The sequence below is a fragment of the Pogoniulus pusillus genome, chromosome Z (assembly GCF_015220805.1).
Source record: "Pogoniulus pusillus isolate bPogPus1 chromosome Z, bPogPus1.pri, whole genome shotgun sequence".
NCBI classification, from domain to species: Eukaryota; Metazoa; Chordata; class Aves; order Piciformes; family Lybiidae; genus Pogoniulus; species Pogoniulus pusillus.
Window position 1 is genome coordinate 68,770,498 of NC_087309.1, and position 18,492 is coordinate 68,788,989.

The window sequence follows — 18,492 nt, forward strand, 5'->3', positions numbered from 1 at the left end:
GCGGCCTCACATTGGCCCGGAGCCGGCCTCTGGAGCGCCCCTCCGCCCAGCAGCCTCCCGCCCCCCCGCTCTTCGGTGGTAGCTCAGTGGCCGGAGCAGCGCTGCAGGCTGAGCTTCTATTGGTGCGCTACAGCCGGCAGCCGTCCGATCCCGCCCCAACGCTCTTTAGCCGCTCGGCAGCCGCCCGGTCTGATGCATTTGCGAGGTAAAGAGAGGCTTGTGCTGTTTCGTTAGGCCGTGCAGAGACCAGCTCACTGGAGGCCGCTCATTCTTTGGCCGCGGAGCTACAGGCGTCGACTGAAACCGGGGAGCTGACAGTCCTCCCCGCCGGGCCGTTACTCAGCACAACCGGCACCCCTCCCCCAGCCGAACCGGAGTTCCAACGGTGGCGGTTTGGAAAGTGCGGGGCCGCCTCTGCTGAGCGGAGCGCCAAAAGCAGGTATGGGCTCTCCTTTCCCCCGGCAGCAGCGGGGCCAGAAGAGGGTGCGTGGATGGACGAGGTACGGCGAGGGGATGGTGGGGAGCAACCAGTGCGGCCCCGTCTCGGTGCTCGCGAGGGGGTTACGGTTCCAGCATCCGCTTCCGAGGTGTGGTGACGAGTTGGCCCCTCGGTAGGTCCGGTCGTTTCACTTCTCTCCTTGCTTATCTGTGGCCCTTCCCCACTGTCTTTGGAGGGCGTGTGACGTCCCTCTCTCGGGCCGTAGCGTGGAGCAGAAGGAAAGGCTGTGGCAGAAACTGGCTTTTCTTCTGTGAGGGAAGCCGCAGTTAGGCTCTGGGACTTAAACCGGGACAAGTCGGTGGCAAGGCCGCGGTGACTTGCCTGCCTGCGTCTTGGCTGTGTGCTCGGGGGCCTCTGCCTTGCTCTTATCAGTGTTCCCCATACCGGGACAGGGGGAGTGTGGATTGTCACCTGCCTCAGAGGGCCCTGAGGCAGCCCTGAGTGCTGCCGTTGGTCTATCACAAGGCCCCCGTCTCCATGCTTTTGCCATGGACGCTTTTGTTCGGCAAACGGGCACACTGACTTTTAAAACCCATGTTAAATTTTAGAATGTATTGGGTGTAAATAATGCCTCAGCGTCGTTGACTTTTGCAAAGTTCTTTTAAGATACAGACATCTGAAGAGTTTTCTCGCGAGCCTGATTTTTATTTATTAGCTTCTGCAGTTGATGGCAGGAGTGATATACTGGCCTTAATGTTGCTCTCGGGTATTAATTTTGAAGCTTAAAGTATTTGGTCTGAAGGTAACTGGTAGAAAAAATGACTGCAGAAACCAAAATGGTACCGTCTGAGGGTAGACCGGTTTTAAAGGCGTAGCGTCTTAACTAGTGATTGACTGGCTGGTGCAGGGAACCACCAGACTAAAGTGGCTTAAGTGAAGGAACCTTCAGCGCCTGTCAGCCCGCAGAAAGTATCAGAAGAGCAGTTTTCCGTGGTGCAGTCTTGCTTGAAGCACGCAAAACATTATGTAATCCGTTTTAATCCCACAGTTGCCTCAGTTGCCTCTCTGGGTTCTTTCGAAGGCTGGTGTGTTCTTTAGATGAGAAGGAGTAGCTAGATATTTTTTTTTTCCTCCCACTTAGTGTTGCACGTACTCCCTTTGCCAAAATTAGGTTTTGAGGTATACAAAGTAACAAGCAGAAGAACAATAATGATTTTAAATGCAAGTTAAGGTTTATATCGTTAGAATTTGTGAGAATATTAAAGCTGTATAAAATTGAGCTAACAAATGAAGTTTTGGTCTCGTCATGCTTCTTTGGTTTTATGTATATTGTTTTGCTTTTTGAAAACTATGTTGAGAGTTACTGTGTTTCTTCGTATGTCTTTTTTATTACTGAACAAACTTCCTCTGTATTCTTTTCCAGACCTACAGTGTATTCTTTCTTAATAATTCTATTAGTTTAATCCTTCTGCAGAACACTTACATAGGCAGTGTTTTCTTTCTTTTTTGCTAAATATTTTGTTGCTTCAACTACTGTAGTAGTTGGAGGATGTTTAACCCTTCTGTTCGATTTTTAAGATAATGTGGATGTTTAAATATGAAAGCTTCAGTAGTGGCTAGAACTCAAGTTTTCATTGCATTATGCTCAATGAAGGGGTGAGAGCAACTCATTTACTTCCCTATTTCAATAGCATATGATGCAAATACAGTTTATAAACCAAAACAACAAAAATAACAACGAACTACCCAAATAACAAACAAAAAATCCCCAACCCACAACAATTTGAATATTTTGCTGCTACAGTTAGAGTACTACTGAAATTTAAAAACTAGCAGCTATATTTATGAGTTTGACTTTGTTCTTATGAATAGTTTCATTAAAATGGGTAATTTAATTTAAATACATACTTAGAATAATTTATATTTAATGTAAATGTAAGATTTCTAGATAAGTGTTTGCAAGGGTTGGGCTTTGGAGGCTAATACCTAGTGATATGAATAATAGGAGTCACTTTCTTGTTATGATCTGCAGAGGAAGGAAGACAGGAATAATTGCTTGTAGGAAAGAAGTAACTTTGTGTTACCTTAGGAATCACAAAGTAATTTTTTAAGGTGTTCTTTCAGACTAGATGGTTTTTACCAGCTCTTATGTTGGACCTAATGAAAAAAATAGTTGAAGAATGAATTTCAATCACTGTCTATGGGCAGTTTTGTCTTTTTCTATGTTACTTTTTTTATTCATAAGAGAGTTAGAGATCAACTTGATAAAACGATCTGTTGTTTACTTAAAGCTATCCTAGAATGTGTGGGTGATGCTACTTGAGTCTGTTTTACTTCTTATCATTTCTTGTTGAAACAGAAGTTTATCTGTTCTCCATTGTGTCTTTCACAGAATTTTCCTACTTCATTTCTATGAAAAAGTAATATTAAACTGTATATGTTTTTTCTTACTATGTTCTCTGGTGTTTTAATACTTTCACCAGCATTAAGAACTGTGCTGACTGTCACTGTCATCTTTATTAGTACTGAAATGACAAATGGTGAGATAATTACATTGTTGGGATATGCTTAAAACTGTTGTTCTTCACAACTTTTACCAAGGCTAGATGATATGAAATGAAGGGGACAATTGTGGCTTTTAATTTTTATTGTAATAATTTATATGGGTGAATAGTTAGGAAATCATGTTATATTTTCTAACTTTATGAACATTAAAAAGTGCTATTTGAGAGGGTAACATTAAGTTTATTCCCTCACTGAAGTATCTGAGCAGTATGTATTTTGAGGAAATATCATGCCTGTATAGTTAAAATTAAGACATTTTGTGGATAAATATTAGGCTGAAATAATGATTCAGTTGAATTTATAAACAGTGATATCAGAATTACTCTATACACCCTGGGGACTCGCTCATATCCTGGTTCCATTCCAAATCCGGAGGTGAAAACACACTCATGTGAATACAATGAATGACAAACCAGTTCCAGTATAATGGAAGCATTGTTTACATTTGGGTGAAGTTATCCTCCTAGGGAGGTTCAGTAGGTGTTTTGTGTCAAATTTCTTCAGCTAGTGATGGTCTGCTGATTTTCTTGAGCCTCTTAAGTGAAGGAAGTAGCAAGTGTTTCTTTTAAAGATAAGAGTTCTTGCTAGCCATGATATAGGTGAAGAACTCTGGAATCGGAATCTTCATGTTTAGTAGGCAGTTTCCACTGGATAAAATGAACATTAAAGTTTACATTTGTTTAATGTAGTTTGGTCATGGTCTGTGGTGTAAGTTGTTTGCCATACATGGCAACAGACCATTTTTAGCACATTTCAGCTAACTTGGGGCACAGTACCACCTCAGCTGATTAGCTGTGATTCCTGCAGTACTGCTTAATGTGAATTCCACAGGCCATCTTCCAGTCTTCTGAAATGACTTTGACAAATAGCACATGTCTGTTGAGTGAGATCATATTTGTAGTGTGGCTGAGCTGTTTATAGATATACATAATATAAGCTCTTTTTAAAATTCTTTCTGACAAGTGGATCGGGAAGCAAGAAATTCTATAACTATCATTGTGTGCTGGAATAGTTTAGTGTGCTTTTCCTGGCCAGAATAGGCTATTTATACCTCACTTTTAGAGGTATGTGTGCTTCGCATTTTTTTTTAAATACTCCTAGTACCAGCACCTTTCCCTCACCTCCATTCTTGGAAAGAAAAATGTCCTTTTGAGGCACCACAATAATATGAACTTTATAAGTAAAGATGAAACAAGTGGCTGCTTTGGTGCTCACAGCTGTAAGAAAAGTAAAGAAGCAAAAATGGTCTTGCATTTTTCCTGTTTTTGTGATAGCCCAGACCTTTTTCCAGTCCCTAGACCTCTTGCATAAACCTACTGCACTTCTCATCCTAACTTGCAGGTTAGTATTAATGCCCAGATAACCTCATCTGATAAAGAACAGCTGAGATATTCAAAATTTGAATGACTACTTCTTCTGCTTTCATGTTATTTCTTTAGCCAACAGAGATATGGTTATTTATTCAGGATCCTGATTTAAGAGTCAATCTACTTTCTTATAGGAGGTGATCAGTACAGTCTTCAGGCTATCTCTTCTAGTTGGTATTGTTGGTCACCTATACCTAAGAATCTGTGATTTCCCCACTATTTTAAAGAAAACTGGACTCAAGGTGAAAGCACTTGGCTTAAAGCATCCTTTGCAAAAAGAAACCATGGTATTTGTACCCTACACTGAGTAGCATTCCAAGACAGCTCATGGAGCCTATTGAATTGTCTTGCTTTGCCTGTATTTACTACTCCACAAGGATGCTCTGTATAGCATTGTATGCAGTATGCATTCATACTCTTGAGACTATTCACATATGCAAAACATGGATAGTAGTTCTGCCACTTATATGCAGAAGTGCAAATGTTCTTGAAGTTTTTCTAGGGAAAAAATTGTGCAGACATGAAATCTGTGTCTGTATACACATTAGAGGACAAGCTTTGATATATCATCAAAATATTGCCAGATATTATGGTTATCAGTAAGATTTTATTGATAGATTATGTAACCAAGTATTTCTGAAACTATTTGGGGTTGTGAATATCAGAAATCAGCCTGTTTTATCCATATGTAAATTTGAGTCTAGCAGTCAAAGTTGGTACACTGTAAAAGTGTGTTTCTGTTTGTGGTGGAACTGAGCTTGAGACCCATACGTAGATTTGGGAGGGAAAAGTTGTTTAAGCTGGGAAAAGGTATCTGATATTTAATAACAAGAGAAGGAGTATTAACACTTATCTCAGGTGTGCTGATATGCAGAATGGCTCTTGGAAGATTTCACTGCTCTTCTGAAAAAAGTATCATCCCAATAAATGGAGTTCTATCCCTCTGCTTCTCCTTGATGTAAATTAAGGAAATAATGATGGCTTTTCTGAGCAGCTGTATCTTTACCTAGATTGTTTTACGTGTGTCTTTTTACTCTTATTCCTCCCCTCATTCTCTTAACCATTTTTTTAAATTCATAGTATATATTATACTGATTTGCCAAATATCTGTAATATAAATATATCTGTGTATATAGATTTGGTTTGGCAACTTTTTGTTAAAGCACAGAATAAATATAGTAGTTTAATGTAATCCGAATTTCTATGTGCAGTACAGGAAACCTTAGCTAATAATTTCTTTGAATATTTTTGAAAAAATTGTCAATGAATATGTGGAACAAATAAGAGTTTATGGCTAGATTTTAGTAGGTCTTAGTGTTTGCTAAGCCAGCAAAAGCATCTTGTTTTGACCTTCATACACCTTTCATACTGCTGATACTTCTTGCAGAAACCTGTAACTCATGATTGCAGTATATATTCTCTGTATTTAGGAAATTACCATAGTTATTCTTCTGACTGCAGTAATCTGCATAGCACTAGTATCCTGCAAATACTGCAGCATATTGTAATTGTTCTTTACAACATATGTATTTATCACTGAGATGAGCACTTCCTGTAATGGCTTAAGATGAGTGACTCAATTTTCTCCAAAGAAATGCCAAAACTCATGGCTTTTCTTTCCCTTGATAATCCTGTTTTAGTTGCAACATCTAGCAAGGCTTTAGAGTCATCACTCTTCCTTAATAATACATTTATTCTAAACTCTAATAATATGAGATAAGCTATTCCATGCAAATTTACCTAGTGAAACTCTTCAACAAAACATTTAAATATTAATTTTATATTTATAAAATAAATATATATGTATTTTGTTATAATAAATAAATATATTACTTTCTAGAGAGATGTTACATTTTTTCCAGAGTTTTTGGTTTTTTTCTTCTTTAAGGGATTCTAACATTCTAAATTGATAACATTTTCTCTTTCTATTTCAGACTAGAAGATGAATAATCTTTCCTTTAGTGAACTGTGTTGCCTGTTCTGTTGTCCACCATGCCCAGGGAAAATTGCCTCCAAATTGGCATTCTTACCTCCTGATCCCACATACACACTGATGTGTGATGAGAGTGGTAGTCACTGGACTTTACATCTCTCCGAGCGAGCAGACTGGCAATATTCTTCTAGAGAAAAAGAGGCCATTGAGTGCTTCATGACTAGAACAAGTAAAGGTAATAGGATTGCCTGTATGTTTGTGCGTTGTTCACCTAATGCCAAGTATACTTTGCTCTTCTCGCACGGAAATGCTGTTGACCTAGGACAGATGAGCAGCTTTTACATAGGACTGGGTTCACGGATTAATTGCAACATATTCTCATATGATTATTCTGGATATGGTGCAAGTTCTGGGAAACCAACAGAGAAGAATCTGTATGCTGACATTGATGCTGCTTGGGTGGCTCTTAGGACAAGGTAAGACATTAGTTGCTATTTTTCTTTTACAGCATACTTTTCAAATCATTGTGTTTAATCTGAATTGGTAGCTTAAACAGAAGTGGTCTATTTTGGGATTAATGGACTCATATCCAAACTGATTGTTAATGCTTTATGCTGAAAGCATTGTCAGTATATAATACCGATCTTGAAAAAGAATGGAATTGAACAAGACATGTTTTGGTCCTTATTGTCACAGTTTGGAATTTCTCAGTTGGAAACTTCAAAAGATAGGAAAAATGTGTAATTGATTCTGTAGTAACTGAGCAACTTGTTTTATGTGAGTGAGAGAAAATGCAGATTTTTTTTTTTCCAGATAATGTCAGCACGTAATTTTTATGTAGGGAGGGGCAGTGGAAAGGCTTCTACAGGAGAACCTGATGGGACACTGTTTGGGTTTCTGTATGTGTTCAGGCCACCTTTGCTTCAGAATTAAAAGTAGTAGCTGCAGCTTTTCCAAAGATAGCTTTCTATATAAAACAGATAAGGTTTTGACTTAGCAAAATAAAATGTGTGGAATAGGATATACATGTGTGATGGTTGAAACAAAACCCAGGAATTAGTCGTATTAACTCTAAATCCCTAAAACTAGACATGTAAAAAAGTGCAAATTGGAAGATATTGTTTCAGCAGTTTCTGTGTTTGAAGCTTCTAGTTTTATGGAGATGAAATAGTAAGAAGAGAGACTCTGGAGACGTTGCCTGATATAGATAAGAATCCTAGACAGCACAAAGTATAAATTTCTTAAAGTTGAGAGTATTTTTCACTATAGTTTACTCCATTCAGAGCAATATTCTTCTTGTGTTACAAGTGCTGAAATTACAAAAAGATTATTTTTTAGAATACTATGCAATCATAAGAAGAGCTGTGTACCCAAAACCTTCTGTCATACTGTGTATTCTGTGCCAGAGAGCTGTGAAAACCTGCATTTAATGTGGAGCAGCATAATACAGTTTAGTCATTGCAGCTTGAGCAAAGTATTTCATAATGTGATATCAGGGGTGTGATTTAGTGTAAGAGTATGTAAAGACTTTAATTCCTGGAGCCTGGTAGTTGTCACAATTAATTTAGTACTCAGTGTAATATTAACTCTTTTCCTGTTACTCTGGATTTGATTATCCTTCTTCAGTGTTTTAAATACACATGTAATGTAAAAGAAATGCAAGACAATAACAAAGTGATGGTATTTTTTTAAAGAAGCATATTTTATTCTTATATTAAATAGGGGAATGCTTGTTATCACAAATTTTATACAACCACAGGGTTTGATATTCAGCCTGTTATAGTCTAAACCATGTGTACTGTGCTGTTAGACTAGATTTTGTTTTGATTACAGTAAAAAGTTGAAATACAATCGGACATCCATTTGATGAACCAATAGCTGCACCAGGTGCACTGTTGCCTATGGTTTGTAGTTGGTAGGTGGTCTGTAGTAACCACATTAACATTGACCAAAATGTTACAAGACTTGTGAACAACGTGGAAGACAGTCTGGATTGTTTAAAGTTCCAGAAAATAAAAAGAAACTAGATGGCAAAAGTAATTTATCAGTTTACAGACTCTGTTCTGTGAACCAATTTGTCCTTTCCTCTTCATTTGTGATTGAAACCCTAAAAGAAAATATGATTGTGGCTTAAACTGTTGTGCCATTTTTGGACAACACACAGTGTACTTTCCCTAATCAAATACATTTGTTCACTATAATATTTCATCTGAACATGCCCTTTGATGTTGGATGAAACACTAAATACATACTACATCCATCTACTTTATTCCATTCAGGAATGACCTCTCCTCAATCCTGTTTGCTGTCTTTGGTAGTGTTTTGTGTAAACCTCCTTTGGAAATGCGTGTTTCTGTATAGCGTACAAAGCTTGTATTGGTCTCCCAGCTTGCAGATTTCATAAATGTGAACTGAATTTTTTTTTCTACTGCATAAACACAGTGGTTGTTAGTTTCCACTGTAGTACTTAGAACTTTCCGTCTGGCAAATGTGGGCTTATCTTTGTATTTAAATACCAAGTGCAGCAAGCAGAAACTCAGCACATGTCTCTCAATATAGTGGCTCACACATTCTGGTTACCAGTCCATGGTATCTGAGACAATGCTCAGCTGTGTTTAAATATTTAATAAATATCTGGAGCAGAATGAAGCCTTTGAGCATTTAATGCAGCATTGATTCACTTTTCTACCATACCCTGATCTGTTAGAGTTGCACTGGCACCATCTTCAATGTTTTATAATATAAATGTTCTGTAAAAACAAATCAGTGGATTGCTTGCAGAGCAGATGTAAGTATAACTCCTTTGAAAGTCACGTTGATGGGATGAGAGAAGAAAAAGACCCTAGACTTTCAAATTGTGTTTCACAGATTATGATGGGGTGGATAATGGAGACATTACCTATAGAGGTTGATCATAGCCGTCCACAGCTCACTGCATACTCTGTTTGGAGAAACAGTCATAGAACCGATCATTAAAAGATGTTTCGGGGGTGATTGAAATGGTTACATGGACTTTGTTATACAGTTGACACAGCTGCTTGTGGTGGCGTGTATTATTATATTATGGTTTATGTCTTGGTAGAACAATCCAGATGGTCATCTGTAAATTGACACAAGTATCTTAATGTGGACTGAACACTTAGAGTGAAATAGTCTGGAGCTAGTATTGAAGGTGATGGTGAGGTTGGTAACACCACTTCTAAAAAATGCTTGCTCTAAGAGTATAAGATTATTGTCATTCATGTAAATAAATACAGAAAGGTAATTTGGCACCAAATCAGCAGATGATGATTCTGAATTGTGTCCCTATTCCTTAGTTGCTTTGAGTATTTTAGTAGGGAGCCACAGCTATCTGTGTGGATGCTGACTGTGGAAAAAGGCAAGGTTGCCATCATGTTTGGGATTATCGCATGTTCATATGCATGGGACTATATAAAAGCTGCAAGTGAGGACATTCTTTTCTCAACTGTCATAGCTACGAAGTGTGGAAATGTCAGTAGTCATTTTGGGATACGCCTATTTTCTGCTGTCTCTGAAGGCCTTCGATGACACCCTAGCAAAGGTGGAAAAGGTTTAACCAGCCTCAGGCAAACATGGGCCAAGTGGCTCTTGTTCAGAAACCTGAAGACTTCCTCGAGTTTTCATTACCAGATTTACCTTTAAGAAGACAAACAGCCTTTTTCTTGTTGCTTATCATGGATTACATAGTAACTGAAAAATTGAAAGGGAAATCTCTGTCAGACTGATGTTTCAAAGGGGACAGTGTCCATAATTTGAGCAGCCAAATATAAGAATAACACCAAATCTATTTGGATGTTGGCTGAAAGTGTTGTGGTTTGGTTTTATTTTGTTGGGATTTTTGTGGGTTTTTCTTGTTTGTTCTTTTGGTTTTTTTTTTTTTTTTGTTTGTTTGTTTGTTTTTCTCTTTGGTTTGATTTTTTTGCTTGTGGTTTTTTGTTTGGATTTTTTTTAACTTGGAAGCAAGGTATTTTCTTGCTAGAAAATTAGGAGCCTTAACTTTCAATATGTGAAGGAAAGCTGAGCATTTATTTAATTTGATAGAGGAAAAGCAGATCAATTTGTCTTCATGATGTATCTTGCCAGTAAAACAAATGTACCAGTAGCAATAGGTACTTCGAGCAGGCCAAACTCTCATGAAAGCGACAAAGAAGTTGCAGCTTGTTGATTTAGTAATCATGCATGGGCTTGCCTCTTAAAAAACATAGTTTCCTTTTTCTTCTAGCAATGTTAAATGTTGCATACAGAAAAAGGGAAATGTGCATTCGAACTGAGGAAGAACTGCTTCTAAATTTTATTCATGGCCTGGAATGTTGATAGTTGAAGGTGTGAAGAATGTCCATGCCCTTCAGGTTCTGCAATTTGCAGCTCTAATTTCATATGTGGAGTGTGTGATGACAAAAGCTTCTGAAATGTGCATTGAAAATTCTCTGCAGATGTTCAGCTTTGTTCCATGTGCTCCAAGCTCTCCTGTCAGCTGATTAAATGTGTATGTTGCAGTAGCTTCACAAGCAGTAGCCTCTCTAGATCATCTGTTGCACCTCGTCATTAGTGTGGGCCTGAGAGGTACTAGTGAAAATGTACCCTCGTATTGCTGATCTTACTGATACATTATTTTATCATTGTGATATAAAGACTTACAGTTTAGCAGTTCAGAAGTAGACCACATTAATTTATGCCTCTCTTGGATGTATCAAGGGCAGGTACTGTAAGCATGGTATGGTTATTTCAGCAAATATTTGATTGTTAAAGGTAGATGAAGTGTTTAAAAAAAACAAAGCCAGATATGCATTTTTTAATTTGCATGTTCCTTATCATGGTTTATGCAGTGGAAATATGTAGTATGAATTTATAATATTCATCATATGTAAGTGATCTATGATATATATTCAATTAAAGTGTTCCTGCCTATGATGGGGGCTGGACTAGAACACTTTCTAACCCAAACCATTCCGATTTTGGTAAAAGAAAATGGAGGACAGAGGAGTGGGAAAGAGGTGGGTTGCCGTTAAGATAGAGCTTTGATAAAGAGCAGGATAGGTCTTCATACAGACACAGAAATAAAAAGGAAACAAAGAAACTCTTACAGTTTCTGTTACAGCACAGTGTGAAGTTTATCACAAAGAGGGGGTGGGGGGGAAATCAATTCTTGTTTAGTTGTTCTTTTCCTGCCTGGTTTTCCTAACTTGTGCTAGAAGTGCTCAGGGTTGCCTCTTTCATCAGACTGCACCTATATCTGATCTGTGATTCTACATAAGCTGAAGTCGATACTGTCTCCATTAGCCATCCAGTGTTAGCATAGACTGTTTCTGAGAAGCAGTCTGATGGTATAGTTGCAACCATTTATTGGCTTGCTCCTTTGTTTAATTTACCAGTGGCATGGTATTTCTTCCCTGGTTCTAAAGACAGCCAGCACAAAAGTGTAGAAAAGCATTTGTTCCCCTACACTAATTGGCAAAGCCAAGTAAGGGGCAACATGGGCTGAAGACACAAATCAGGAAGCGATTCTCTACTGTTTAGAGATAGCTTAGCTTTGTAGTGACATTAATCTGTACCTTAGTGTGATGATAGCTCTGTATAAAAACTTCTCTCCGAGTTTCATGTACTTTCCAGGCAGGTAGTCTTTAGTTGCATGTATATAAAGGATGATTCAGATGTTGAAAGGAGTTGAAATCTCATTTGCTGTGGGAAAGAGAAAAATGTGAGGCTTCTTTAAATTGCAGAAAATATCTATCTTAAGTTTTTTATGTCATATTCAGTCCAGAATCAGTTGTACCTTTTCAGAGAAAGCACCATTTCTCAGGGATGTTGCTGCACAGCTACTTTTAAGATTTTTGTTCCAAGGTATTTTCTGGAATTTAGGGCTTAAAAAACAAGCAAACCAGACATGAATAGACCCAGTAGCAGCAGCAGCAACAGCAAACTGAAAGCCTGTCTATTCAGACAAGTTATCCAAGATTACCTGAGTAGACAATAGTGTTTGCATTATTCCTTTGATCAACATAGTGAGCTTTCAGAGTTATCAGTGGTTCTTACAGCGTGTTTTTTTGAGATCATCACCAGAACAGCAGGCAATTTAAAGCATATGACTTTGTATCTTTCAAATTCCCCTTCCTCAGGAGGATGTGTAATTTTAAGGCACTGATTAAGAGAAAAGTATTATTGCTACTTTTATCTTGATCTGACATTTCCTTACTTGGGAGATCAAGTATGTAGTTAACCATTTTCTACCAAACTTCTCCAAGTTTACCTGGAATTTGCAGGACTATCAGGAGGAGATGATGATGAAATTTATGACTAGGGAACTTAAAACAACAGTTATATTTTCAGTAATTTTTTGATTGAAAAATGACACTTGGAAGAGAGGAACTGATAAACAGTTGGGCTTATGTTTTTTTCCTAAAACTTCTCAGAAGCCTGTTCAAGAGAAAAGGGACAATGACAGACACAGCAGAGGTTGTTCTTGAGTTTCCAAGTTTCCTGATTTTTTTTTTTCCAAGCCAGAAGCTTTGACAGTTAATTGTCTCATATTTCAATTTCCAGATTGCAAAACAAATTAGTTTCTGGTGGGTGCTTTGGAGGCAGTCTGTTTGACTGTGATGGAGAAAGGATTGCTTAATCCATATATAGTGAACTCTTGTATTAGACTTTTTGTAGCTATTATTTAGCAATCTTTAGGCTGAAGTATTTGAATCCAAAAAATAAAAAAGACTATAATGAAAAAGAATGTGCTCCAAAACATAGTTATAAGTTTTGCTTAAAATTTCTGTGCAGTGCTCTGCATCTTGTAAACCTCAGTACCTGATGAAATGTGAGTGTGATGACTTGCAAGATTTTCTATTTGACAACTGTATTTTGTGGTAGCATGCTGTGTAAACTGCATGCCACACTAATGATGCAAGGTGAGTTTTGTTCAGATTATATGTAAGGGATAGAAGACTATTCTGTACTCTCAGAACAGACAAATGTGATTTTAATTACTTTGAATTGGGACATAAATTGCAAAAGGATAGGTGCTAGGTTGTTCTCAGGTGTTTCAGAATAAATACAGAGAAAATTAAGTTCTTTCATTTTGGTTTCAAAGCTTTAATTTACTATATTTTATTGTGCTGGGATATTGAGAATCTCTGAAACTTTTTTTTTTGTTTTAAATCCTCTAACTGTGAGGTGGAGAGCTTGTCTGAATAGGTGTTAACTAGCTTTCGCACAAGATGTAGAAGAGATAATGGTTGCACTTTATCCAAATGAAAAGAGCTGATAATCAGTCCTTTTAGTATTATAGTCAGTTGGCAAGCTTCGTGCTATTACACACTGATGTTAAGTTAGTCTGCCCTATCTCTGGTGAACAAGGTTCTGATAATACATGACAATAGCAATTTAAATTTTATTTGTTTGTGGTGGTGGTGTTTGAGATGTTTTTATCTTTGTATTTTTTGGGGTTTTGTTATGCAGTATGGTATCACTTTCTATTAAATATACTTCCTTTCTCGAATAAATTAAAGGATCTAGATAGATACACTTTTGCAGCTGAACCAGTACTAAGAGTGCTTTGATAGTGTAGATCCATGCATCGGCAGCTCCCTTTTGCTGTGGGCACTGTTTGCCAGTTTACCATTCTCCTTAGAGGCTTTTGCAGTGTTAGTTGGGAAACAGTTGTTCTTTGTATCCACAGTAATGCAGAAAACTGCGTTAGAGCTGAAAATAAATATTTCATGACTCTTGTCTACCTCAACTGGTTAGAGAAAAATTAAGTATTTTCATTTTACTAGGAGGGAGGCTTTGACTTTAACTTCGTAGTGCTTATTGGGCTATCTGAACTGTGGTTTAGGTTGGCTATTTCTCTTGCTAGCTTGCATGTCAAATCACCCATGTTAAGCCATTACACAGAATGCATAGTATTCTGGTCACTGCCTATATGGAATGCTTTAGGTCCCACTAATTTGTTGAGCAATGTTACCAGCTTGTGATTTTTGTCACGTATAAGAGTGAAGATGACCAGATTTTTGCGGGTTAGACAATACTCCACTTGGTGATAACCTTAGCACTTGTAAGGCTCTAATCGGTTTTCTGCTGCAAGTCCACTAGTTACCAGTAAAGGCTTTCAGCTAATATACCAATCACATTCACAAATCTGTATTTAAAAAAATAAGTACTACAAATACAGAATAAATAATTGTCCCTTTGAGTCGGAAATAAACATTCATGCTCTTCATCTAACTCCTGCATCACAGCTTATCCTTATCAGGAAATTTTTATGTTCAGAAATGCTTTTTTTTTCCCCTTCTGTGTACTTGTGGTTTTGTCTGTTTCAGTTTATATCCTTCTTTTTAAAACATTTTTCATTTTCTAGGTATGGAATCCGCCCGGAAAATGTCATTATATATGGCCAGAGTATAGGAACAGTACCATCTGTGGATCTTGCTGCTAGGTATGAAAGTGCTGCTGTAATTCTTCACTCTCCACTGACCTCAGGAATGCGAGTAGCTTTTCCTGATACAAAGAAGACCTATTGCTTTGATGCATTCCCAAAGTAAGTTGTAAGACTTTTTATTATGCATGCTTTTTTCTCTATTACAGCTTGAGTAAGTAAACAACTAATAAAGCAAATTCTCTAAAATTTCTTTCAAATGTTAAAATAATGGAGAAAAGTCAAAGTAAATAACAAGGAACTTGGTTTGAAGGAGCTCACAGAACTTTGTAAATCTTCTGTTTTTCATGTCTCATTTCAGTGAGTATCTGTTAAATAAGTGATTATTTTTTTATTAAGTCCCCCCTAACATCACTAATTCTAACAAGCAGTTCTAGTCCAATGAATTGATAATCTGAGTAACTGTGGACAAAGTCTTTCTTTTTCATACATTTCTGTAAGTAACAAAAACTGGAGAATGAAGTAGACTTTAACTGAAGAAAATTCATGTCACACACACATATTTTGGATATATGCCACTAGTTGGCCATTGCAAACTGGTACACTTGTCTCGAAGAATTACTTGTATGTCAATCATCTTACTTCAAAGACTTTTTTTTCCCCATACATGGTCACACTTTTAAATGCTAAAATTCTTTCACTTCTGACAAGCACCTTTTTACTGGAAAACTCCAAAATACTATTTTCATCAGTCCAGTGACCTGGATTTTGTTTTTTTTACAGGGAATATGGTAATGAATGCTATTTTTAGATGGATTGGTCTGACTTTTGGTCCTTACAATTTCTAATAGCGTTTTTGCTTTCTGTGTGGTTGTTCATGGGCTACTGTAATGGCTTCAAGGGCAGTGCTAAGATCTAATTTTATACAACTTCATACTTAAGTTAAAACTGCAATTTGTAATTAAAAAGTGAAATTTACAGTCTGGTCCTTCAAAAAGAGTAATCATGATCAGTGTGTTTATAGATTTTTTTTTTTTTTTAACAGCATTGACAAAATTTCTAAAATAACATCTCCTGTATTAATAATCCATGGGACTGAAGATGAAGTAATTGACTTTTCACATGGCCTAGCATTATATGAGCGTTGCCAGAGGCCTGTGGAACCACTGTGGGTAGAAGGAGCAGGCCATAATGATGTGGAACTCTATGGACAGTATCTTGAACGATTAAAACAGTTTGTGTCACAGGAATTGGTGAACTTGTAATTTTCTTTGTATATTTATGATTTTTCGTTTCACTGCTGAACTGCAGACCTTGGTAAGTCATAACATAAAACCTGAAGGTTGTGTTTTCAAATGATCCTGGTTGCCTTCATTAAATGTACAGATAATTATTTGTCAACATAATTAATGAAGGGTTTTGTGCCAGTATTATAAACTGGAATTACATGATCATGCAGTCAAGCTTGGCAGTTCATATTACTTTGTGTGAGTTTTTCTTCTTAAATGTAAAAAAAATAAAATCACAAGAAGTACTGTATGAAATTCCAATTATATAAAATCAAATGCTGTAAAAGTGTTGCCAAATGCTTTAGCATATCAAGCCAAGTTTATAAATATTTTTTAAACATCTCAAAACGTACTGTGACTTACTCTGTTGCACAGGTTTAAATTTAAAAAACCAGACTTCTAAACAGATGTTCTGTAAAAATATAATAGCCATGAAATTTGAGCAAATACTAATGCATGTAATAAGAATAGAGAGTCACTGGAAATGACCCATACCCTGTTATAGGGGAAGGGAGTCAAAATATATCTTTTCTGTTTTTCATATCTTTTGTGCTTAGTTTTTCTTTAGTCATTTTGTTCTTGTATTATCGTTTTTACTTTTCAGGTTAAACCAATTTACCAACTCATCTTCTCAGCAGTCCTAATCTTGCCAAAATAATGGTGCAAATTAGTATTATTGTAGCATAAACATTATCCATGTGATTGCTACTGAGGACACTATGTTACTTCCTCAAAACCAATAAGATTTTCAGAACCTAGAAGGCTTTGTGGACAATGTAGTTTTAAACATTGCTATCAAAGAGATATGGTTTCATTAGAAGGAATAAAAAAGTGTATCCAGTTTTGTAATAAATTGCAAATTCACAGTAAGCCAGATCAGATGTTTAGTTTAAAAGCTTATTGGTTTTTGAGTATTGTATGGGGATATTACTAATTGCACCTGACTTGATAGGGGAGTGGCAAGAAGAGAATGTTGCCATTTTTGTATTAATAGCAAAATAAACTTTGTAAGTTGCCTTTCCCTTGAATGCATTTTGTGTGAATGAAATTATGACAAATAAACTTTAATTATTTGTAGCCTATTTGTAAACAAAGTAATATTCCAACAATACACACTGTGCTTCTATTTTTAAGGCCTTATGTAGTTTACTTGTTCAGCTTGTTTTTTGTGATTGAGACTATTGTATACTTAAATGTAGCTTCAAGTATTGTGAAAAGTTTGGTTAAGATATGTTGATTAACAGTAAACAATATTCCACACACTTACTGTTCTTTTCTTTTTTAAAAGAAAGAAATAGCAACAGTTGCTTGCAATGTGAAAATAATAGGTAAGTATCCATTTACTTTAGGAAAACTGAGAACTAAAGCAGCAACACATTAGGAATTGTTGGCACATTTCTTTATCAGTAACTGTTTGTGTAGTAAAGAACTACCATAGTATCATAGAATCATTTTGGTTCAAAGAGCTCAAATCCAACTATTAGCACTAGCATGTAACCACTTAAATCATGTCCTTCAGCACAACATCTAGAAGTCTTTTAAACACCTTCATGAACAAGGAGGTGTTTAAATACTTAACCTTGACAGCTGATTCCAAATCTTTACACCCCTTTTGATGAAGATTCAACATTAATTCCCTTTGTGCATCTTGAGGCTGCTTCCTCTTGTCCTATCACACACCCACTCCATCCTTCTCTCAGGTAGTTGTAGAGAGTGATAAAGTCTCACTTCAGCCTCCTTTTCTCTAGGCTAAGCAACCCCAGTTCCTTCAGCTACTCCTCATAAGACTTGTTATGTAGACCTTTCACCAGCTTCATTGCCCTTCTGGGGACATGTCTGGCACCTCAGTATCCTTGTAGTGAGGGGACTAAAACTGAATACAGTATCTGAGGTGTAGCCTTAACAGTGCGTAGTGCAGAGGTACAATCACATCCCTCATCCGGTTGGCTATGTTATTTCTAATACAAGCCAGGATGCTCTTGGCTACCTAGGCACACTGCTGGCTCATACTCACCTGGTTGCTGACCAATGCATGACCTGCAAGATTGCCGAGCCTCATTGTACTTCTTTGTGCCATTCAACATATAAGTTTTCTGCTGCAGCCCTTAGAAACGTACTTCTGTAATGAATTCAAATTTTATTTTCTTTTAAGTCATCACTGCCTTTTGTCTTGCACTCTTTCATTTGTTGATTGAATAGAAAGAAATTCGGATTTCTTTTCAAACAACTGAGTTCTTATTTGTCTTTTTGATCAAGGATGCTTCAGTGTGTTTTGCACTCCAGACTAGTATTCAGGCACAATAATGTTAGACGTTAGATTTTTACATATGCTTAAATAGAAATGCATTTAGATATATAACTGAGCTTTAGTAAATCATACTGTATACACAGTTTGATTTCACTGCCTTCCAGCATCTATCTCTGATTTCATTGGAAATCATTACCACTAAGAATTTTAAGTGCTTTCTTTGTATGGGGTCTGTTTTGAGAGTCTTCTTCAGAAAGTTAAAAGG

General features: G+C 37.0%; 1 protein-coding gene across 2 annotated transcripts; it reads left to right on the top strand.

The window, feature by feature from the left end:
• Positions 1-8: 8 nt before the first annotated feature.
• Positions 9-17,241, top strand: ABHD17B (abhydrolase domain containing 17B, depalmitoylase). 2 transcript variants are annotated; one of them, XM_064176655.1, is made up of 4 exons: positions 9-439; positions 6,306-6,780; positions 14,673-14,750; positions 15,736-17,241. In XM_064176655.1, the coding sequence occupies exons 2-4, from the start codon at positions 6,314-6,316 to the stop codon at positions 15,953-15,955; spliced, it is 765 nt and encodes a 254-aa protein (XP_064032725.1). In that variant the 5' UTR covers positions 9-439; positions 6,306-6,313; the 3' UTR covers positions 15,956-17,241. The 2 variants fall into 2 exon arrangements, with proteins under 2 accessions (XP_064032725.1, XP_064032724.1); XM_064176654.1 differs by having other exon boundaries at positions 17-439; positions 14,673-14,852.
• Positions 17,242-18,492: the final 1,251 nt, after the last annotated feature.

Coding starts and splice junctions, on each gene's coding strand:
- ABHD17B (XM_064176654.1), top strand. CDS start 6,314: ATGAATAATCTTTCCTTTAGTGAACTGTGTTGCCTGTTCTGTTGTCCA. Junction 6,781..14,672: donor TGGGTGGCTCTTAGGACAAG/GTAAGACATTAG, acceptor TTCATTTTCTAG/GTATGGAATCCGCCCGGAAA. Junction 14,853..15,735: donor TGCTTTGATGCATTCCCAAA/GTAAGTTGTAAG, acceptor TTTTTTTAACAG/CATTGACAAAATTTCTAAAA.